The 23,618-nt window shown below is 44.1% G+C and overlaps 1 protein-coding gene across 1 annotated transcript; it reads right to left on the bottom strand.

Annotated features, from left to right (window-relative positions):
* Positions 1-3,720: 3,720 nt before the first annotated feature.
* Positions 3,721-22,192, bottom strand: LOC111961543 (dihydropyrimidinase-related protein 2). Its single transcript, XM_023983896.2, has 14 exons — positions 21,928-22,192; positions 14,616-14,704; positions 14,232-14,416; positions 13,464-13,628; positions 11,866-11,927; positions 11,004-11,084; positions 7,840-7,908; positions 7,596-7,716; positions 7,284-7,440; positions 6,974-7,115; positions 6,639-6,809; positions 5,498-5,677; positions 4,668-4,842; positions 3,721-4,046 (listed from the first exon to the last, which is right to left on the bottom strand). The coding sequence occupies exons 1-14, from the start codon at positions 21,973-21,975 to the stop codon at positions 3,955-3,957; spliced, it is 1,737 nt and encodes a 578-aa protein (XP_023839664.1). The 5' UTR covers positions 21,976-22,192; the 3' UTR covers positions 3,721-3,954.
* Between the last annotated feature and the right edge of the window lie 1,426 nt (positions 22,193-23,618).

The raw sequence follows: 23,618 nt of genomic DNA, 5'->3' as shown, positions 1-23,618 counted from the left end.
ATCCTAACTATTGTCGACGATATTAGTCGAAATGCGCTACTCAAAATTATGAAATAAACACATATGGGAATCATGTAGTAACCAAAGAAGTGTTATATTTGAGATTCTTCAAAGTTGCCACCTTTGCCTTGATGACAGCTTTGCACACTCTGGCATTCTCCAACCAGCCTCATGAAGTAGTCACCTGGAATGCATTTCAATAAAACAGGTGTGCCTCTTAAAAGTTAATTTGTGGATTTATTTCCTTCTTAATGCGTTTGAGCCATTAAGATAGCCCTATTTGGTAAAAGACCAAGTCCCATATTATGGCAAGAACAAGCTCAATAAGCAAAGAGAAATGACAGTACATCATTACTTTAAGACATGAATGTCAGTAAACTGAAAATTTCAAGACTTTCTTCAAGTGCAGTCGCAAAAACCATCAAGCGCTATGAATGAAACTGACTTCTCATGAGAGCCACAGGAAAGGAAAACCCAGAGTTACCTCTGCTGCAGAGGATAAGTTCATTAGAGTTACCAGCCTCATAAATTGCAGCCAAATAAATGCTTCACAGAGTTCAAGTAACAGACATATCTCAACATCAACTATTCAGAGGAGACTGCGTGAATCAGGCTTCATTTCGTAAATGCTGAAAAGAAACCGACTACTAAAGGACACCAATAAGAAGAAGAGACTTGCTTTGGCCAAGAAACACGAGCAATGAACATTAGAACCTGGTGGACATCTGTTCCTTTGGGGATGAGTATAAATGTGAGATTTTTGGTTCCAACTGCCTGTCTTTGTGAGACGCAGAGTAGGTGCAGATGATCTCCGCATGTGTGGTTCCCACCGTGAAGCATGGAAGAGGAGGTGTGATGGTGTGGGGGGCTTTGCTGGTGACACTGTCTGTGATTTATTTAGAAATTCAAAGGCACACTTAACCAGCATGGCTACCAAAGCATTCTGCAGTGATATGCCATCCCATCTGGTTTGCACATAGTGGGACTATCATTTGTTTTTCAACAGGACAATGACCCAACCCACCTCCAGGCTGTGTAAGGGCTATTTGACCAATAAGGAGAGTGATGGAGTGCTGCATCAGATGACCTGGCCTCCACAATCACCCGACCTCAACCCAATTGAGATGGTTTGGGATGAGTTGAACCGCAGAGTAAAGGAAAAGCAGCCAACAAGTGCTCAGCATATGTGGGAACTCCTTCAAGACTGTTGAAAAAGCATTCCAGGTGAAGCTGGTTGAGAGATGCTAAGTGTGCGCAAAACTTTCAAGAAGGCAAAGGGTGGCTACTTTGAAGAATCTCAAATATAAAATATATTTTGATTTGTTTTACACTTTTTTGGTTACTACATGATTCCATATGTGTTATTTTATAGTTTTGATGTCTTCACTATTATTCTACAATGTAGAAAATAGTACAAATAAAGAAAAACCCTTGAATGAGTAGGGGTGTCCAAGCTTTTGACTGGTACTGTATGCATATGCACAATTCTGAGATATAGTCATCTGGCTGCATTAGATCATCCAAACGCTGACTGGAGTGACCCTTTCACCTGAGTGATTGAACACTAACAAGCAGACCTCCCTCCCATCCCTGTCTAATCTCATTCCCTGTAGGCAGTCACACTGAAGTGTCAAACTTTCATTTCCCTGCTATGGATTCCTTAAACACAGATAACATTACTACCCTGAAAAAGACTCTACCTTCTAAGGGCTTCCTATGAGACCTTAACACAGCCAGGAAAACCAAGGGTCCAAGCCACAGCACAGTGCTGGAAGGACATACAGACACCACTTGTTCTGTGAGTGCATGCGTGCGAGTGTGTGTGTGTCTGTCACAGTGTGAGTGTGTGTGTCTGTCACAGTGTAGGTGAGTGTGTCTGTCACGGTGTGGGTGAGTGTGTCTGTAACGGTATGTGTGTCTGTCACGGTGTGAGTGGGTGTGTCTGTAACAGTGTGAGTGTGTGTGTCTGTCACAGTGTGAGTGAGTGTGTCTGTCACAGTGTGAGTGAGTGTGTCTGTAACAGTGTGAGTGTGTGTGTCTGTCACAATGTGGGTGAGTGTGTCTGTCACGGTGTGGGTGAGTGTGTCTGTAACAGTGTGAGTGAGTGTGTTGCTCTGTGTTGAGTCATGGAGAGGAAAATGCGAACACTGAAAGAACAGCGACTTTTAGGCCAGGATCTCGCTGACATGCGAGTGAAGGTAGAAAACAGCTGCCAGACTGCTTTGCCTTAATGAAAACCAGACCATGCAAAACAAAGGGCCATTACCAGCACTCCAGGTCTGAGACCCAAGGAGTGGTGCACTGGGACCAGTGTGTGTCCCATCCCTTACACATTAACACTGCACATTAGTTAGATATGCATTACTCCAGGTCTACTTTCAAGCTCAAATGAATAGTGTTCAGCCTCAGGCCACAGCTTACAGAATGACACTAAATATAACAGCAGTTAAAAACTAAAACATTAGAACATATTAAGTAAGCATTGTTGTTTTTAAAGGAGCACTATCAGTGGAATACGAAATAACAAAAATCTGGCACCTTTGTATCAGTTAACATCAGCTATTTTACATTTTTATCTTACATCCTTCTCTTACCATAATAAGAATAATACAAAATCGAACTATCAGTACAACTTCTGTGGGTTCAGGCACATAAAGAGTTAAAAAGGAAAAGGGGGAGTGCATGAATTAAAAAGAGGAGGCCGGGAGCAGAAAGACGACCAGTCTTCTGAATGCACTGTTTGGTACTGGGACATTCTAGAACAGAGGGAGGGTTGCTGCCTGCAACACTGTCAATTAAATGGTGTATGAATCTCAAAGATCCCATTACAGTGATAGATTACAATCCCCTTCAGGCGAGGTATATGGTCACATACTGTACTATAGCGTAGCTGAGAGGGTGAGTTGAATGAGGCTATGAAAAATTGGGCATTCCCTAGTATTCTGACAAATCTTCCTTCCTTCGCAGCCGCCCGGTTACACTCCTCCCAACATCCTAAATTTGAGTCACATCTCCTCTCATGGGCCGTTAAGTTCCATGACGGCCTCTCCCTGGGAGACAGCGCTCTATCCACCGCCCGCCAAAACTCCTCCTAATCTACTGGACTTTCCTGGCTCACCAGCAGCTTCTAAATATGGACCATGTTTTTTCATTCCATTTATTCCTTCAAACAAATCTTCTGGTGGGATGACATGAGATGAGCACCCGTGAGAAGTTCCTTTAAGGTTTTCAACAGTGGTTCAGCTTACTACTAATCTCATGGCTCATCCCGTAACCTGAGGACGAGGATAGCATACTACCAGCTTTAAACAATAACAATGGACAAGTCAATAAATTGTGTTGATCGTAGCCAGTGCTGTACTGATCTTAACAGTGTGGGAGATGACAAGCACAGTGGAGGGCAAGGCTGTATAAACAGTAGAGAACAAACACAAACCAGTGAAAAGAGGAAAAGATCAATATTGAGGAAGGCATAAGCAACTTATCTCTTCCATGTTTGTTCACTACATAATGTTAGCGCAACTAATCTGATGTAGAACATGTTACCCATGTGTCTCCATACTTCATTTACACTACATTGAAAATGAAAAAAGACGAACGGAAACAGATTGGACTTCCTCCGTGCAAATGCGACATGCACTGTCTTGACTAAACTAAATGATACATGGCAGGAAGAAAGTACAGGGAGAACACTAAATAATAGAGTCAAAAGTGCTCAAATACGGGCTGTTGTTTTCGTCTCTTTTTTCTTCAAATGAGGCAAATCTTTTTTATAGGCGTCTCCTTTATAGTGGGGTGTCGGTAGAGAGAGAGTGGGGGAGAGATGTAGTGAGCGGCAGATGGGGGAGAGAGATTGAGGAGGGGAGAATTGGTTTGGCTCCTGGTGGAATGGCCCCTAGTCCCTGATGCCCCTCTCCTCAAGCCCTCGTTTCCCCTGGTGGCCAATGGGAGGGGTTAACCCAGGCTGGTGATGTTGGCCCTGCCACCAGGTGGCTCCACAATGCGCTGGGTGTTACGCCGAGGAAGGTTGTCATCAACTTGAGCACCTACAAGTACAGAAGAGGAGGAAGTCAATATCACTGTATTATGACATTTTCATTGTTATGAACATATCATAGTTTATCATCAAAACTATGATAGGTATGGGCCTCCCGGGTGGTGCAGTGGTCTAAGGCACTGCATCGGCAGTGCTAGCTGTGCCATCAGAGACTCTGGGTTCGAGCCCAGGCTCTGTTGCAGCCGGCCGCGACCGGGAGGCCCATGGGGCAGCGCACAATTGGCATAGCGTCGTCCGGGTTAGGGAGGGTTTGGCCGGCAGGTATATCCTTGTCTCATCGCGCACTAGCGACTCCTGTGGCGGGCCGGGAGCAGTGCACGCTGACCAGGTCGCTAGGTGTACGATGTTTCCTCCGACACATTGGTGCGGCTGGCTTCCGGGTTGGATGCGCGCTGTGTTAAGAAGCAGTGCGGCCTGGTTGGGTTGTGTTTCGGAGGACGCACGGCTCTCGACCTTCGCCTCTCCCGAGTCCGTACGGGAGTTGTAGCAATGAGACAAGACAGTAACTACTAACAATTGGATACCACGAAATTGGGGAGAAAAAGGGGGTAACAAACTATGATAGGTATAATGTCAGATATCTCTAGTGAATGGATTCATGGATCCTCACCAGATAGGCTGAACCCTGACTGGTGCAGGTTGCGGACAGGCTGGGCGCCGGCTACTGCCTGCTTGGCTGGAGAGGTCTTGGCAGAGGAGGCAGGAGTCATAGTTTTGGGTGTGACTGACACCTCACAGACAGGCCCGTCATAAAGCCCCCGGGGAACACCCCTTAGCTCAGCCAGCTGGAGAACAGGGAGGAGGCAGAATCAAGAGTCAAGATCAAACAACCCGAACCTACTGCATGGGTTAAACCCCCGAAAAAACACCATGACTAAAACTTAAGTCGATCTCAGATCGATTGTCTGCAGGGCGAAATTAACTTCCACCTTCATGTAAATTAACTTCCCCTTTCACGTAAATTAACTTACCCTTTCATGTAAATGAACTTACCCTTTCATGTAAATTTACCTCCCCTTTCATGTAAATTAACCTCCCCTTTCTAGTAAATTAACTTCCCCTGTCATGTAAATTAACTTCCCCTTTCATGTAAAAAGCTTTTAGGGAAAGAGGATCATTTTGTACATTAAACTGCGAGTTTGACCAGCTCCAGTCCTTTTCAATTTGATAAAAAAATAAAATATATAATATATATATATATACACCTCAAAAAATATATAATAACTACTGTACAACCAAAAAATCCATATGATGGAAATCCGTTGCAGTGACAGAACTTTTACCCTGCTACTTATAGTGGAACGCAACATCCAACTTGTCAGCAAATACCCTCATCTTATCATGAGTCAACAACTTAACATGATACAGGGTATTTGAAAAGGGAACCCACTCCCGTGGAAATAACAGTGCCTTACCCTGTGTTCCAAAACAGTGCCTTACCCTGCTGCGGGCCTTTATCCTCTTGTAGACGTAGTCAGAGAAGGGCTTCCGGCCCACGAAGCGGCCGCACCCCTCGGTGGTGTGGAGGTTCCCCTCCTCCAGGACGATCTTACCCTGGCTGATCACTACCAGGGGGGCGCCACGCACCTCCACACCCTCAAAGATGTTGTACTCCACATTCTGGAAGAGCGACAGGGGGAGAGAGGAGAGGTAGAATGTAGTACAAAAGATGATTTTTCTTATGATTTGTGTGAGTTGATTGGTTTTAGTACTAGTGTGGTGGACCTCCCTCCTCCTCCATCCTTTGCCAGTGAGCTGCTGTTTTATAGTGGGCCAATGTTCAAATCATTAAGTGTCCCCTATGGGTTTTGCAAAGGTTAGATAAATGGCAATTGAAAACCCTCCTGAGATAGCATCATTGATCATCACAGACCATTGATTTAGCCAGGCAGCGAGGAGCAGAGTTACCAGGCACTTACAAGGATGGTGTGGGCAGTGGAGAGCAGTGTGGAGTGTGACCACCCTCGTAAAAACTACTGGCTGACTAGGAGTGAGGTCATGGCAATTTAGTGGGCTCCACAGGGCTTAGAAAAAGCATGAGATCACCAAGAGGCTGGACCACCCAACACACACACACTATGTCTCTCTGAATTACCAATTTTCCCCATGTACATTAGTCCATTTCTTGACCAAATGGAAAGAAAGAAACCATAGAACACAGAGAGGTAGAGCAATTAGATTGCAAAAGCACACACACGCACATGGACATACACACGCACACTGTGATTTGGCAGCTAACAATCAGAAATGACATGTTCCCGTACTCTGGCAGAGTTTGGGGGTGACATAACTCCTCTGAGTTACCATAAGGCCCACGCCCTAGAGCTGGGGAACCCAACCAATCATATGTGGTCAGGAGTCAGATGACCATAAAAATACCAATATGGTAATTTCATAGAACCATTGCAATTTAACCTCAAGTTCACTTGAATGTTCAAAGTTTAACTATTTAATTTTGGGCAGTTTCCCAAAGATGAATCTGTGGTGTAATACCACATGTGTAATACCATATGGCTGGATATAGTAGATTGCGCTTTTCTGAAGGTATAATATTTGTGCGTAGTGCGTGTGACTGACTGACCGAGTTGTGGCTCTTGGCTGAGATGATCTTGGTGACGTCTGGGTCCCAGAGTACCAGGTCGGCGTCAGAGCCCACAGCGATGCGGCCCTTACGGGGGTACAGGTTGAAGATCTTAGCAGCGTTGGTGCTGGTGACCGCCACAAACTGGTTCTCATCCATTTTACCTGTCACCTGAATGAGCCAGGGGAACACAGAGAATGGGGCAGTTCACTGTGCAAATTCACACAATGCATACAAATTCTATACATGATGTACACTGTAGGTTCTACTGTATATACTATGAACTGTATATGAGTATACTGTATGTTCTATATATATAACATGTAGTCTCTCACCACACACTTGTCCCAGATGAGGGACAGTCTCTCCTCAGTGCCGTTGGTACCCTCGGGGATGAGAGTGAAGTCGTCTTTGCCCACGGCGCGCTGGGCAGTGTTGAAGGTGCAGTGGGCACTGCCAGTCACCTGAAGGTCTCCACTGGAGAGGAAGGCACAGGACAAGAGATTAGACTGTGCCACCCGGACTCTGAGTGGGATGATTGTCCTACTTTATATTGTCACCATGATAACAGTTTACACCATATGAATATGGATATTTGTCCATATGGCCCAATCCAGTGTAATGGTGCTGAGTTAGTGCTCTCACCAGGAGAGCAGGGAGCTGAGATAGTCGGGCGTGGTCGGGTCTGGGCTGAGGGGCGGGGACGTGATGAAGGCGGCGGCCTTGGCCCAGTTCTTGCTCCAATAGTGTGAGCCGTCTGTGCCCAGGCTGGCAGTGATTGGCTCCCCGTACACCACAGTGCCTGCAAGGCCAATCAGAAACATCATGTGATTACAAATATGAATGATGTTATTGACCTATTATCGTGCCTCTCCCTTCTTTTGGCTCACACATGCATCTTCCCTTCACCTTTCTGTATGTTTGTACCCTAGCAACAGCCTAGCAACAGTCTCTCACCCTTCTTCCTGGCCTGAGCGATGACATCAGCAGCACTCTTGCTCATCACCTTAGTGATGTAGAGGGGACAGTTGGTCTGATTGGCTACTGTCACAGAACGATTGACAGCCTCTGCCTCCACCTGAAAGACACACCCAGGGTTCAGAGGTCAAGGTGACCATGCAAGGACGCATTTTGAAAATATAAAGGGAAGATAAAAACAGAGAGGTAAAGAACTTTGAGGTCAAATGCAGATTCATTATACCTCTTCAGGACGGCTCAAGACGTGTCCCTCAGGTCCAGTGATGCCCTGCTCCAGGATACGACGCTGCTCCTGAATGGACAGAACAGGCACGCTTTAAAAATGTCCAGTGTTAGATATTTTAGATCGGGTTTTGATAGTCCAGTAAATGGTGTATTGTTAGCTGGGCTTTGGCGGTATACTGTATATACCATATAACGGGGTCTTTGGGAATAGCCACGGGATGGTTTTTCCATACCGTCAATACTGTTGAAAGCCAGTCACCTGTTTGTTTGTAAATAGCACAACGGGATAAAGTGGGTGCAGGTGAGCCCAGCTGTGTAGTCCGGCTGTGTAGTCCGGCTGTGTATTGACAGGGGTCGCGTATTATTTTGAAAGTCAACAGTGTTTTTGTTGCTTCAATAGAGTGATCAGGGACGTGCAACTATAGTTTTCCTTCACAAAAAATACATTAGTGCAACATATTCGGCAGAAAATAGCTTAATTTTCATCAGATGACAACACAAGTGCAAAGCTATTTGGCTGGCAGCCACACAAGTAAATAAGCTTACAATGAAAAAACAAGTTATGTTTTGCAAAAACAATGCATGGCCATTATACTTCTAATGTTTATCATAGAAAGAATGTATCCAGGTACATTTGCTAATGTTTTGCTTGAAGTGAAACTTGGCTACACAGAGAAAAGTAGCTGCACATCAGTCAGTGCTGTCTGGTGATAGAATGCCTGTTTGTGAATTCTCATCCGAGTAGAGAAGTGAAACTAAAGCACAACATTTGTCAGATGCCGAGCAGAAATTACAATAAGAAGCATTTTTAGATGTGCGCTTACAAAACGCAGCAAGATATTTATTGTGTTTTATATCTTCTTTCTGCGTGAAAAATGCTAAATTCTGAGTTAACGCGACCCCTAAGTTTAACTTGCTAGTTATCTAAGTAAGTGGCTGAATTAATAAGGTGACGGGGCATCATGGGTCCTCTTGTTAGCTTCCTGCCATGTTTGAGAAGTCAAAGTCCTTTGGATGAGTTATCTGTACAGCTGCCAGTGCTATCTTGATTTCCTTGCATTTTTTTTATCCTCTCCGTTTGCTCCCCCCCCTTCTCTGAGCAGAGCAGGCAGGCCCGTTGCCCAAGCAACTCCAGACTCCACAGACAGTGTGTACACAAGTACAGTTTGTGCTTTAGACAAGCATGCGTCAAAACTTTGTTCATTTTGTGGCAAATGTCCAAACTTACCAAAAATTACATATATATATATGAGCTGGCCAGCAGGGAGCTACAAGGAAAGAGCAGGACCTTAGTCAGCTCCAGAGGGCTACAGAGGCCAAGGTGAGTCAGCACCATGGACAGCTCTACAGGCACCGACTGGGGCTGGTGATTCAACACCCATACTACCCAGTCCAGGTGCTGCAACCAATTGGACCTGGAATTGGTCCCACCGTTCCCTCGTTACCCCAAATGGGTATAAGTAGAGGTGCAGTCACTCGGACTCTTGGGTAGATAGGCAGAGGGTACTCCTAGACCCTAGAAGAACAGCAGTGAGTATGATAAGCACCTCGATCAGATGACAAAGAAGATACTAGGTAATGTTTGACTCAACTTTCTCTCTTCCTTTTCTTTGGGCCCAAAGCAAGAGGACCCATTCCCAGACACAACGACTCCCGGCGCAAGTATTGAAACCCCAGACTCATCACTCTCACTCTCTTTTTTGTTCATATGGACGCTTTAAGCACCAGCTGTCAGAGCAGCTCACAGATCAATGCACATAGCTCATCTGTAAATAGCCCATCCAATCTACCTCATCCCAATACTGTATTTATTTATCTTGCTCATTTGCACCCCAGTATCTCAACTTGCACATTCATCTTCTGCACATCCTACCATTCCAGTGTTTAATTGCCATATTGTCATTAATTTACCACCATAGCCTATTTATTGCCTTACCTCCCTTATCCTACCTCATTTGCACATGGTGTATATAGATTTTTCTACTGTATTATTGATTGTATGTTTGTTTATTCCATGTGTAACTCTGTGTTGTTGTATGTGTCAAACTGCTTTGCTTTATCTTGGCCAGGTCGCAGTTGCAAATGAGAACTTGTTCTCAACTAGCCTACCTGGTTAAATAAAGGTGAAATAAAAAAAATAAAAAAAATAAATGAACACAGGCGGTCCGAGGAACAGCCACACTGGACACAGTGACCCGTTACATGAGAAGCCTTTCAGTTGTATTTCTCCCCTCGTTCCCCCCAACCTTTATTAAAAATCAACTTTTGTTTAAGCACCGCAAAACCGACTCTCGCTGTCTTATTTATTGTGTGTTTCACCTCTGACTCCCCTGGGCTGCCACAATTTGCACAATGTCTCTCGTTCACATTCGCTTGTAAATGTCCAAACTTACCAAAAATTACATATATATATATACATGAGCTGGATTGACTGTCTTTGCAAATTGCTTATTTTCGTTTTCGATCGTTAGCATATTTAGCTAGCAACCCCCTTGGAAAGTCGTTACTACTTGTGCTAATTTTGTTAGCATTCTGTGTTTTTTTGGCGCCCCCTTGTGTACTAAGCCGGCAATACTGAGAAGGTCGGTATGACAATATCAAATCAAATCAAAGTTTATTTGTCACGTGCGCCGAAAACAACAGGTGTAGACCTTACAGTGAAATGCTTACTTACAGGCTCAAACCAACAGCTCAAAAAAGGTATTAAGGGGAACTATAGGTAAGTAAAGAAATAAAAACAACAGTAAAAAAGAAAGTGAAAAATAACAGTAGCGAGGCTATATACAGGCACCGGTTAGTCGTGCTGATTGAGGTAGTATGTACAATGTGATATGGTTAAAGTGACTATGCATATGCGTCTCTTCCTCTTGCCAATAACTGGGATGTTGGCCTTGTCGGGTGTTCGGAGAATGTCCTGTGCGTCCTGCTTGTTGAAGAAAAGATATCTGTCTAATCCGAGGTGAGTGATCGCTGTCCTGATATCCAGAAGCTCTTTTTTTGCCGTAAGATACGGTTGCAGAAACATTATGTACAAAATAAGTTACAAATAACGCAAAAAAGAAACATAGCACAATTGGTTGGGCGCCTGTAAAACTGCTGCCATTTCTTCCGCGCCATTTTAGAAAGAGAAAACCGCCTTACCCCATTAGCCTCAGGTCTTACCTCAGCCACAATGTCTCCATTCTCAGCATGGACCTGAGCGATGGCCCCCAGGTCCCGGATCACACTGAACACCTCATAGACCTACAGGAAATAACCATGTCAGCAGCCTGAGACAACCACAGATGGGTCATAGAACAGACAAGGTAAAGTTAATTGAGGATACTCTGATAGCTGAGCAAAGTGAACAATAATGGCAATTTCACACCATGCAAAACTCACTCTGAAGGTCTCAAATACAACAGTGGTAGAGGGGAACCTGTTACTGATGTATGAGCGATGTGTGAGTCTTGTATGAGTCATCTCCCAAAAGCCAGAAATATAATAAAGAGCTACCATGGGAGACCTGCACAAAATAGAATGAAACGCTCTGGCCAAGCAGCCTGAACGCATTCCTCACACAGGTGCAAAGACCAACGTGGGCCGTTTTCAAAGGAGCCTCCAGTCCAAGATGAATCTGTTTTACCATGAGTCAGACACAAAGACTTTGACTGGTGCATTCTTTCATCATCCCTTACTCCCACTGGAGACACACACAATTAATGCCTCAACCTCCCCCACCCTCCCTCCTCAACTCAGCCCAGAGCAGGCCATGGGATATGCTGGGTGGGAAGGGCTGGAGACCTACAGTATATAAAGTCTTACAGTGCATGTAATTAAGCATTCAGCATGATTTTGTCCCATAACTTTTAACAGTACAGTTAATGCGGTGCGAAAAGAGGTGAATTCCTTTCATACTTTTTTCTTAAAGATTATTTTAACCATTCATGTCCTTTGTGGCGGTAGCGATCGATGTGTGTTTCCTGTAAGACAAACAGGGGGCCAACGTAAAAAAAAAGCTACCATATGATAAGGTAAGTCATACCTGAGAGTCAGCAAGCTGGAAAACATCCTTATAAGCCAGATAGACAAGGAAAGAGTTGACACCTGAGGGAAGAGAGCATGTGTCAAAAGAAGGTACAGAGAGTTGGGATGAGAAACAAAGAGCGGCAAAGAGACCAGAAACCTATGACATACAGTACACCAGGCAAAAGTTTGGACACACCTACTTATTCAAGGGTTTTTCTTTATTTTTACTATTTTCTATATTGTAGAATAATAGTGAACACATAAAAACTATGAAATAACACATATGGAATCATGTAGTAACCAAAAATGTGTGAAACAAATAAAAATATATTTGAGATTTGAGATTCTTCAAAGTAGCCACCCTTTGCCTTGATGACAGCTTTAAACACTCTTGGCATTCTCTCAACCAGCTTCATAAGGTAGTCACCTGGAATGCAAGAACAGTGCAAATAAGCAAAGAGAAACGACAGTCCATCATTACATTAAGACATGAAGGTCAGTCAATACGAACATTTCAAGAACTTTGAAAGTTTCTTCAAGTGCAGTCGCAGCCCCAGAGTTACATATGCTGCAGAGGGCAAGTTCATTAGCGTTACCAGCCTCAGAAATTGCAGCCCAAATAAATGCTTCACAGAGTTCAAGTAACAGACATCTCAACATAAACTGTTCTGAGGAGACTGCATGAATCAGGCCTTCATGGTTGAATTGCTGCAAAGAAACCACTACAAAAAAACACCAATAATAAGAAGAGACTTGCTTGGGCCAAGAAACACGAGCAATGGACATTAGACTGGTGGACATCTGTCCTTTGGTCTGATGAGTATAAATCGTCAAAATTTTAGATTTTTTGTTCCAACCGTCCTGCCTTTGTGAGACTAGGTGAACGGATGTGTGGTTCCCACCGTGAAGCATGGAGGAGGTGTGATGGTGCTTTGCTGGTAACACTGTAGGTGATGTATTTAGAATTCAAGGCACACTTAACCAGCATGGCTACCACAGAATTCTGCAGCAATACGCCATCCCATCTAGTTTGTGCTTAGTGGGACTATTATTTGTTTTTCATCAGGACAATGTTCCAACACATCTCCAGGTTGTATAAGAGCTATTTGACCAAGAGAGTAATGGAGTGCTGCATCAGATGACCTGGCCTCCACAATCATACAACCTCAACCCAATTGAGATGGTGTGGGATGAGTTGGACAGCAGAGTTTGGAAAAGCAGCCAACAAGTGCTCAGCATATATGGGAACTCCTTCAAGGCTGTTGGAAAAGCATTCCTCATGAAGTTGGTTGAGAAAATTCCAAGAGTGTACAAAGCTGTCATCAAGGAAAAGGGTGGCAATTTTGAAGAATCTAAAATCTAAAATATATTTTTAACACTTTTTTGGTTACTACATGATTCCATATGTGTTATTTCATCGTTTTGATGTGTTCAGTATTATTCTACAATTTAGAAAATAAAGAAAAACCCTTGAATGACTAGGTGTGTCCAAACTTTTGACTGGTACTGTACATGTAGGAAATCTAACAACCATACAGAAAGAGAAAACATGAACACAACCAATCAAAATGTACTATATGACATTATGAGATGTTAATGTGGATGTGTCTGTACCGTGGTCCTTGACAAGGGCCTCCATCTCCTCCTGGACTCCCTTGTGCCACTCAGTGATGTCCACATGTAGAGAGTAGTCACAGCACGACTTGCTGTCCGCCCACTCACGCCACTGCTCAAAGGCAGACAGCAAACTGACCCCGGGTTCCGGAACCACGTGGTCAACTAGTGGACACACACACACATACAATTGTTTCGTAAATTGGTTCATTCTTATTGTTCTGGTCGCATTCAACTATGATATGCAGTAGGTCAGATTAAAAGCCTAGATCTGGATCTTGCATCATGTTTTTTCCACCAGATTGTACTGTACTGCACTGTGACCCAGTAAGCCTCTGTTTCGTGACGTGACCCATTTACAGAGATGGCTCTGTGGACTCCGCAGTGCTGTCAGCAGGAGTCAGCATTCTGCACGATGTGATAAAGCCACCTTACTCTTCAGGAGTCTGTGTAACTGCTGAGCAGGGAGATTGACCTTTACTGAGGCAGCTAGGATATTCAGTAGAACTCTAGGGACGCTACAGGCAGGCCATGCTGTTACTGAGCAATTAGGAGGAGAGTGGATAAACAACTTGAAAAAAGTTTTGAACGTCCTCCCTAGTCCACTTTTCACAGCACTCAGCAGCACTTGGTGGCACGCTAGTCTGTAGCAGATGAGACTTTATGGGGTCAGGACCTGGTGCTGCCATAGATGGAGCTGGCACTGTGCCCTGCCCATGACTCTTGAGAGGGGGAGGACAGAAAGTGGGTAGGTGGTAATGTACATACTGATCATGGTAGTGCCCCCTGCCAGAGCGGCGCGGGTGCCCTGGTAGAAGTCGTCCACCGAGGTCATGCCTCGGTCGGGCATCTGGAAGCGTGTGTGCACATCAATGCCCCCTGGCATCAACATGCGCCCGTGGGCATCGATGGTCTTCACCCCACCGGGCACTATCAAGTTCTCGCCAATTTGTCTGGGAGTCAGAGGAAGAGAGATAAAGAGAGAGAAGGGAAAGCAAGAGAGAGAGTTGTTATATAGTTATCATTAGGACTGCAATGTAGTCTGTAAAAGCAAACAACGACCAGTGTTAAAAGTCTAACGCATGGTAAGGATGGTGCAGAGGTAGTTAACCTCTGAGAACTAGAGCATGTAGTCGTCGTTGTGAAACTCACTTGATATGACCATCCTCCATGTAGACGTCAGCACAGAAGGACTGGTCATCATTCACGATTATCGCCCCTTTGATCAGGAGACGGTCGCTCTAGAAGATCATTTAGAAAAAAGTATTATTAGATGAAGAATTCTCTGTGAATCATGGTAATGTTTCTTTATGTGTCAATTAATCCTGTAAGGGATGGGTGGCCAACTGTCATTCATTCATTCATTAGTTAGTATACACATGTCCAGTTCTCTTCATTCTCACAGAGTTAACACAGTGAAGTAAGTGTTCCTTTAGGAAAAGCCTTTAATGTCCGTGTGGGAAAGCAGACACCAGAATGTAACGCACAAAAAATGTCCTGGGCATTTATATGGCCTTATTAAAATGAGCTCATGATGGTGAGTATTGTATTTGGCACCACCGCAGCACCAGCCACTTTCTTTACAGGAAGTATCAGCTAACACTGTGCTATTAATATACTAAATACAGACACGTAAAATACTAAAGACAAGCCAAAAGACTTAACCCCCCTACATGTCCCTGCCATCCCCCCCACCATGGCGGGACGTTCCGACTGCCTCTCTGCTGTATTGGGCAGTGTCACATCATGTGTCACTGTCACAGCATTATCTGATGTTCTGCCTTGTTGCGTCATGGGGATATTAGGCTTCGTCCAAGTGAGTTCTGTGATGATAAGGAACAACTTATCCTCCCACAATGTTTATGGTTGCCCCAACTGGTTGTGTTGAGCTGGCATGATCTATTTGATTATGGATGGCTTGTGTTGTAAGTCTCTCTCTCTCTCTCACACACGACGCACACACACGCACACCACAGAGGAAGAAGCAGTTCCATGCAGGGATAGTTTGGATCGGCACCAGGTCTTGGGTGCAGCTTGTTCAACCATTACAGTATGTGAGTGAGACAGAGAACAGGACAGAAAGTGATTGGGTATGTAAGAATAAAGGAGTTAGATCGAGAAGCAGAGCAATATGAGAAAGGGAACAGGAGTTAAATAGGAACCAAAGATCTGAGTTGAGCAGCAGCCTGGAATGAAAGCAGGACGACTGCTTTGACAGAGTCTTAAAGAGAGACTGCGTGATCAATGCTTCATGCACATCCTAATACAGGAAGGGATAAAGGGAACGCAGATGTACAGTGTGCTTATTACAGATGGCTGAATACAGCATGTCGTGACCAGGAACAAAATACGGAATATGCATGTTCGAATGGATAATTGACTAGGTAGGATGATACCCGCATGGCTCAAAATGAGGGTGAGGAATGCACTGATGAATCAATGACTATCAGCAGAGCACGCCACGCCCATCCGGCATCCTCACTGGGAATCAGTCTTCAATACCTCGGTCACCAGGCCACTTGTTTCTGTGCGAGACTGAGACCCGGCCCCCTGGCACCTCCCTGTGTTGCCCCAGTGGTGACGGCCTACTCTCCAAAAGTGGAGGCACAATTCTGGTCACGAGGCATTTAGCCCCCTCCACAAACAAAGGTTGCTCTGTCTGAGTTTCAGCCTCTAGCGTGTTCCCTGCTAGAAGCCCTGGCCTCAAGCAGAAATGCTTTCCAACGGGGTTCACAATGCCCCGCCCGAAATGCATTTGGACTAAAGAATAGAAAACACATCTCTATGACATTGGCATACTTTGGTATATTTTTTCCCAACAAAGGTGGTTACTTGTTCCCTGCCAACTGACAAACATTCTATAAAACAAAGACACACGCAGAAACGCACGCGCATTTCTCTCCTCTCTTTCGAACAAACCCCCAAAGAATGTATTGTTAGTGATGGCTATGTCAGGACATTTTTAATAACTCGTGTGACAGGAGTGATGAACCCAGTCCATTCTCACATCTACATGATTCCATCCTGTTTTGGCAACTGTTCACTGAACAAAAATCATGTGGTTGACTATCACTATTTCATTATTTGTCGTGCCATTTCACATATACAGTGCATTCGGAAAGTATTCAGACCCCTTCCCTTTTTCCACATTTTGTTACGTTACAGCCTTAATCTAAAATGATTTTTTCCTCATCAATCTACACAATACCCCATAACGGCAAAGCAAAAACAGGTTTTGAAATGTTTTTTTTGTAGTATTCAGACCCTTTGCTATGAGACTCGAAATTGAGTTCAGGTGCATACTGTTTCCATTGATCATCCTTGAGATGTTTATACAATTTGAGTGGAGTCCACCTGTGGTAAATTCAATTGATTAGACATGATTTGGAAAGGTACACACATCGATATAAGGTCCCACAGATGACAGTGCATGTCAGAGCAAAAAGCAAGCCATGAGGTCGTAGGAAATGTTCGTAGAGCTCCGAGACAGGGTTGTGTCGAGGCACAGATCTGGGGAAGGGTACCAAAACATTGCTGTAGCATTGAAGGTCCTCAAGAACACAGTGGCCTCCATCATTCTTAAATGGAAGAAGTTTGGAACCACCAAGACTCATCCTAAAGCTGGCCACCCTGCCATACTGAGCAATCGGGGGAGAAGGGCCTTGGTGAACCATCTCTGCAGCAGTCCACCAATTAGGCCTATATGGTAGAGTGGCCAGACGGAAGCCACTCCTCAGTAAAAGGCACATATATATATATATGTATATATATATATATGTATATATGTATATATATATATATACATTAGCAAAAATGTGTAGAAACCTGTTTTTGCTTTGTCATTATGGGGTATTGTGTGTAGATTGATGAGGGGGGAAAAACTATTTATTCCATTTTAAAATAAGGCTGTAACATAATGTGGAAAAAGTCAAGGGCTATGAATACATTCCAAATGCACTGTAAATTGGAGGCCTTTACTGAAATCCATTCATAAACATTCATACAACTATGTGTGAGACAGCCATGATCTAAAAACTATAATTACATTTTTAGATACTCGTACATTACCAAAAACGGCAAGAAAGGTTACAGAATAATGTGGCACTGTGTCAGGATTACAATGAAAGTCATTCTCTGTCACTCTTAGTAAAGGTCCAATGATAACAACAGTCAAGTGCTTTTAAACTCAATCTACTGTGTTTAGTTGATAAATGTGCATGCCTATTTCATGTTTCTTCTTATTTTAACCTACCTAGCTGTTCTTGTTTTTAAAGAAGCATTTGCAGGTCAAAGTCAGTACCCAATCTGCTTGCCCTGTGATCGTCCATCAGGCATCATGTTTTTGGAGAGCATCTATCTTTTGATTGTTCTGGACCTGAGCCAAACATGACAGTGACCTTCCCTGGAGGAGAACCAGTTCTATCCACACACAAACAGGATGTTGACTCAATTGAACAGGGTTTTAACTCTTAGACGAATAATATGCCTAGGGTGTTGGTCAATGTTTAATATCAACAACAGGTAATTCATCTCTGACCAACTAATACAGCCCTAATACAACTTATTCAATTGAGATTTAAGTGTAGAAGCCGTTTTCAGAAATTCCCTAAACAGCAAAAAACTAATCTGAACGGAGCCCAGCACCAGACTAGAGCCTGGATAGGTTAGAGGTCAATCAGAGAGATAGACTGATGGATTGATATTGCATTGAACCGTCCTCTCTTCACGCTGTGTGGCAGATCAATCCAATGTATCATGTTTTAGAGGGCTCGAATTAAAGACTACTGACGTGTAGTTAAAGACGTGACATCAAACGTTAAAATTGAAACCATTAGGCAAAGAAGTTATTCACACATTGCATGAAAGCAATAGACAGGGCCCATTTCTACTGGGCCTGAGCGACCTTCCTCGATCGAAGACAAATGCTGTCAAATGAGGTAACCAAGGAACAGCATGTGTTGTTCTCTCCCAGTGGAAAACTCCCAGGGAACATGAGCTGGAGCTGGGGTGGAGAAGCATCAAGCACGCCTAATCCAAATAGTTACTGATCCAATAGTTTCTTTCCAGTGGATGGGTGAACAGGAAACCGCCCTCAGGCCCCGTCAGCTCTATGTCTCCTGGAACTGGAATAGCCAGACAGTCCCCCTGATCAAAGACTGCAGGAGCTGCTGGGTGGCTGTCTGGTTTAAGACACACAGACTATGACTGCGACTGTACAGACGCTCCAGTTTAGAAGCATGGATTTAGTTGAGCCAACAATCTGGCTGAATATGTACTGTGTAGCGGCCGCCGGATCCTCTTATATAAAAAGGAAACCTTGCTTGTCAGGGAGAAATCCCAGGTTGCACTGGGGCACCATTCCTTCCCCTATCTTCCTGTGCCCAGCTGCTGAAGTGGACATAAATAAACACTATCTCACATTGGAGGGTTTATGAATGGGGATATGCTAGATTATATCTCACAGCATAGAAGGAAAAAAAGCGTTCTTGGCAGGCAGTCGGTGTCCCTTAGAACTAAGAGTGTGCTTTGTGTAATGTGTGAACACGGAATTCCCCGGGCCACAGTGCATTATGGGATTACTGTGGGAGAATGGCGGGCTGGAGATGAGCAGCGCCAGGCTGGACTGTCTTTAGTAACAGAGACTGATCTAACAGGAAGATACAGGGGCCGTGTCTGAAATCTGGCTTGCCTACTGCTTACTTCAATTGCATACGGTGTACTAATCGTACTAACTACATACTATTTAGAGCATACCGTTTAGTAAAAAACTAATGCAGTACACACAAATATCAATACTAGGCTCATCCATACTGTGAAGGTGTCATATAATGTGCAATTGCATTGAATCCCACCATTTGTTCATTTTGGTAGATTGCGTCCTCTTGTCTGATTATCAGCGGTTGTCAAAAACACACGAGTCTTGAAAAACGATGCTCTTCCTCAATAATGTGCAGCGAATTCTACTAAATTAAAAGCCGAAATGAGTATGAAATCATGGCATTTAAAGCATACTGAATTTCACATTCTATACACTGTAACTTGTATTTTCGCATACCCAAAATGCATACTATTTAGAATGCTGGTAGGGGTATTCGGACACTGCCAGAGGCTTCTGGATAAAATGGCATCCACAGTGGCCTATCCCAGGTATTCCACTGACTCCTGAACTCTTGACCCCAGAGCCTGGGAACAACAGGAAGACCTCTCTCATTAAACTATTCATGATATGTCCATCCTGCAGTTAAGTCCATCAGTTTTTATACAGGAACCCTTTAGAGTCCTCCCCCTAAAAAACAATAAATCCCAAAATCTATTTCTGTTTCCGCATTTTCCAATGGTAACTTTGAGTGAGTGCGTGACTGTAAATGAACCTAATCCTATGCATGAGAGAGTTGGATGAGTCATCTTTGGAATGCAGCCCCAGGTGGTGATTTTAGAATGACATTCATACTTGATGAGGCGTCTCTGAGGTGTGCTGCTTCCTAGTCTGCAGCTGACCACTCCAGCTGGTGACGAAAACCTCGTACTGCAGCCTGCCTGCTGCACTTTGACTTTCCAATCTCAACAAATGTGTGTGTTTACACCTATGTTTCTGTGGGGGTGTTTGTCATAATCCCCCCCAAAAATCACAATTGACTTAACTTGAAAGACAGAAAGTAGCATACAAGAACATTATTTGTGTGTATCTATAGTGATCGTGTGTTTGGTTATATACAGTGGGGAGAACAAGTATTTGATACACTGCCGATTTTGCAGGTTTTCCTACTTACAAAGCATGTAGAGGTCTGTCATTTTTATCATAGGTACACTTCAACTGTGAGAGACGGAATCAAAAACAAAAATCCAGAAAATCACATTGTATGATTTTTAAGTAATTCATTTGCATTTTATTGCATAATAGAGGTAATAATAATATTATTTATTGCTCCCTTGGTACTGCATTCTGTCACCCTTGGTACTGCACTCTCGGTACTGCACTCTCAGTCACCCTTGGTACTGCACTCTCAGTCACCCCTGTTCATCTGTCTGTCTATCCATTTTGCTCTTACAGTATGAAAGATGGGCCACTTTAGGCGTACCTCTATTATTTCTCTGTCTCTCACGTCATCCTCATGTTGGGCAATGGCTGAGTTTAGCAACAGGAGCTCAGAGAGGGATGAGGACAGGAAGGGTGCATGCTCAGTAGAAGGGCCTGAGCGCCGCAGAATGATAGTGTGTGTGTGTGTGACTATGTGAATAGATCATTAGGTGGGGTAGCCCTAGCCTGCTCCCTTCACCGGGTCATGGCTGGCGGCTGCCCTATCCATATGAGCAGGCTGTGGGATGTGACAGGGTTTAGGCCAAACCTGCAGCAGTTTTGTCAGACTCAGCCAGCCTGACAGCCTGCTGGAGTAACCAACTGGGATGCCAGCCAAAGCCCCTTTCAAATTGCTTTCTTGTCCACAAAAAATGCTCACATGCACACGCAATGAGGAGAGAGGCACTTTCCCCATAAAAGCTTAGACTGTTATAGATCTTCAGGACATCCATTACATGGAGAAGTAGGCCTATGGTTTTACGACAAAGGCCTAGACTTGTTTTTCAAATGTGTATTGAAGCATATGTTCATTGCAATGTGTTTGGGAAGCATGAATGTTGGATTAATAGTTGGGGAGTTCATATAGACCACTGGAGACGAATAAATATGGAAAGACATGCGGGAGCCAATAGTCATGTTTGCCCCTTTCCGTTCATTAGTGTGGAGGCTGAGAGACAAGGCAGGAAACTGGACCCTCTGCCGCCCCCCTTTCATTCTTCTTCTCATTTCATTATCCTATGATATTCTCTCTTCGCCAGGATTTAAAATCTGGTGCGAGACATGGTTGCTGCCTCGCCCAGAGTCACACAAAATCCGTAAACAATAACGAGCTATATGTCCTAAACCCGCCTACATATAAATAACAATTTTACCGAATTCACCGGAGTTGGAATTGTCCAGAAAAACTAACCCGACATTGCAGCGGATGGGCACAAGCGAGAAAGCTAATGCATTTGCTCCACCCGTTGGCGAACGGTGATAACCGGTCAGATACCGTTCTCTAACAAAGAACATCGGCATGGAAATGTCGCCTATAATGCGCGACCACGAAACCACAAGCAAAACTGTAGTATCCCAATTAGCCCATTGTCATTTGAAAGATAATTTCTTTACATAGTCTCATAAATTTGGCCTCTCCATTTTAATCCTAAAGACCCGTTCATTACACATGTATTACCAAGAGCTCGTGCAGAATGCATTTCACAGTTTATGCAAACAGGTCGTTCACCTTTGAGATGTAGCCTAAAGCTACCCGAGAGAGCTTCAACTAATTCGGATCACAAGCCTCATTTTAGCGATGCACATCTTTGCTTGACTGGTGAACGGATAGTTGTAGCAATACATGCACAATGTTCAATGGAATGAATACATGTTTTCCTAACTCACTGTAATGCGGGGAATGTTCTTCTTGCCCTGATAGCCTTGCCCAGACATCTTCGCAGTTCTGTTCTTGCTGCGCTTAATGGACCGCTATCAATGGAATGGGTGTTCAGAATAGTGCGGTTTGCCGGGTGGATAAGGCCGGTGTGGAATAGGCAGAGAAGTTAGCAGCAAAGAGAGTGTACAATTCCAAAAGGAGTCGGGCGTCCTAAAGCGGGAGGCCACCGCTCGCAGAATCTAGGGAAAGAACCGCAGCTCCAAATCACGTCCTCTCTCTCTCCTGTTCTCCGCTGATGCGCCAAACCTTGCCAGACGGACTCACACACCGAGGGAGGGAGGGACAGACACTCTTGACGAAGCACTACGTGCATGCGCAGAGCCCCGCCCTGGTCCATTGATAAATCAGGCACTATGCTATGCATTTCTCAACCAGAATTAGGGAGTACAGCATGCTACAGATTTAGCTACACCCCTGCTGCCTGCCCTGAATATAAATTCCACGGCATGTGCACGGTTTAGCTGTCGATTCTCTATGGTATGACGTCATATTTCCTTGAGTTATTTTATCATTGAAGAATTTGGCCTAAAAACGTCATGATAACCATACAAAAATCATAGATCAATCCTGAAGCAATGTATAGGTATAAAAACACCATACATTTATAACATTACGTAATAGCTAATGAACAAGAATTTTACTTTAGATTTATTAAATCACATAATATTGATAAACCATTGATTGCAGCCTATACAATAAGGGATACACATAAATAAGTGTGTTAGTCTACATAGGAAATGGAAGGTAAATCAGAGGGTATTTGGAGAGCACATCAGTCGCGGGCTTAATCAATAAGTGCATAGACCAAGTTGTTCGCACGGTGACTACAGGAATTCATCCAAATAAAAACCCATGGATTACAAACAATATCCGTAGAGCTTCCACTCACAAAGACCGGGACACGGACATGGACGCATACAAGAAAGCCCGCTACGAACTTCGACGATACATCAAACATGCAAAAGGACAATATAGGAGGAAGGCTGGAATCATATTACACCGGCTCCGATGCTCGTCAGATGTGGCATGGCTTGCAGATGATAATTGATTACAAAATGAAAGCCAGCTGTGAGATGCCCAATGAAGAAAAACGTTCAAATGAGCTAAATGACTAATGCTTGCTTGCTTCGAGGAAAACAAAACCATCCTACATGAAAGCACCTGTTGTTCCTGATGACTCTTGCTCTCCGTGGCTGATGTGAGTAAAGCTTTTAAACAGATTAACACGTACAAGGCTGCAGGGCCAGACAGAATACCAAGGCATGTTCTCAGAGCATGCGCAGACCAGCTGGCAAGTGTCTATACAGACATTTTCCATATCTCTTTGTACCAATCTCAACATGTTTCAAGCTGATCACCATTGTCCATGTTCTCAAGAACTCAAAGGTAACTTGTCTAAATGACTATCACCCTGTAGCACTCACATCTGTAATTATAAAGTGCTTTTAAAGGCTGCTCATGACACATATGAACACCATCATCCCATACACTCTGGATCCACTCTAATTTACATACCACCCTGCATACCACTGCTGGCTTGCTTATGAAGCTAAGCAGGGTTGGTCCTGGTCAATCCCTGGATGGGAGACCAGATGCTGCTGGAAGTGGTGTTGGAGGGCCAGTAGGAGGCACTCTTTCC

This window comes from Salvelinus sp. IW2-2015, linkage group LG4q.1:29 (genome assembly GCF_002910315.2).
Source record: "Salvelinus sp. IW2-2015 linkage group LG4q.1:29, ASM291031v2, whole genome shotgun sequence".
In the NCBI taxonomy this organism is placed as follows: domain Eukaryota; kingdom Metazoa; phylum Chordata; class Actinopteri; order Salmoniformes; family Salmonidae; genus Salvelinus; species Salvelinus sp. IW2-2015.
Note: the sequence above shows the minus strand (reverse complement) of the source record. Positions and strands in the feature narration are given on the sequence as shown.

Bases quoted from the DNA above. Each gene is read 5' to 3' on its own strand.
- LOC111961543 (XM_023983896.2), bottom strand. From the start codon at position 21,975: ATGTCTGGGCAAGGCTATCAGGGCAAGAAGAACATTCCCCGCATTACA. The intron at 7,909-11,003 runs GTAAGACCTGAG...CTGTCCATTCAG, and splicing joins ATGGAGACATTGTGGCTGAG to GAGCAGCGTCGTATCCTGGA. The intron at 5,678-6,638 runs GTCAGTCAGTCA...TCGCTCTTCCAG, and splicing joins CAGCCAAGAGCCACAACTCG to AATGTGGAGTACAACATCTT.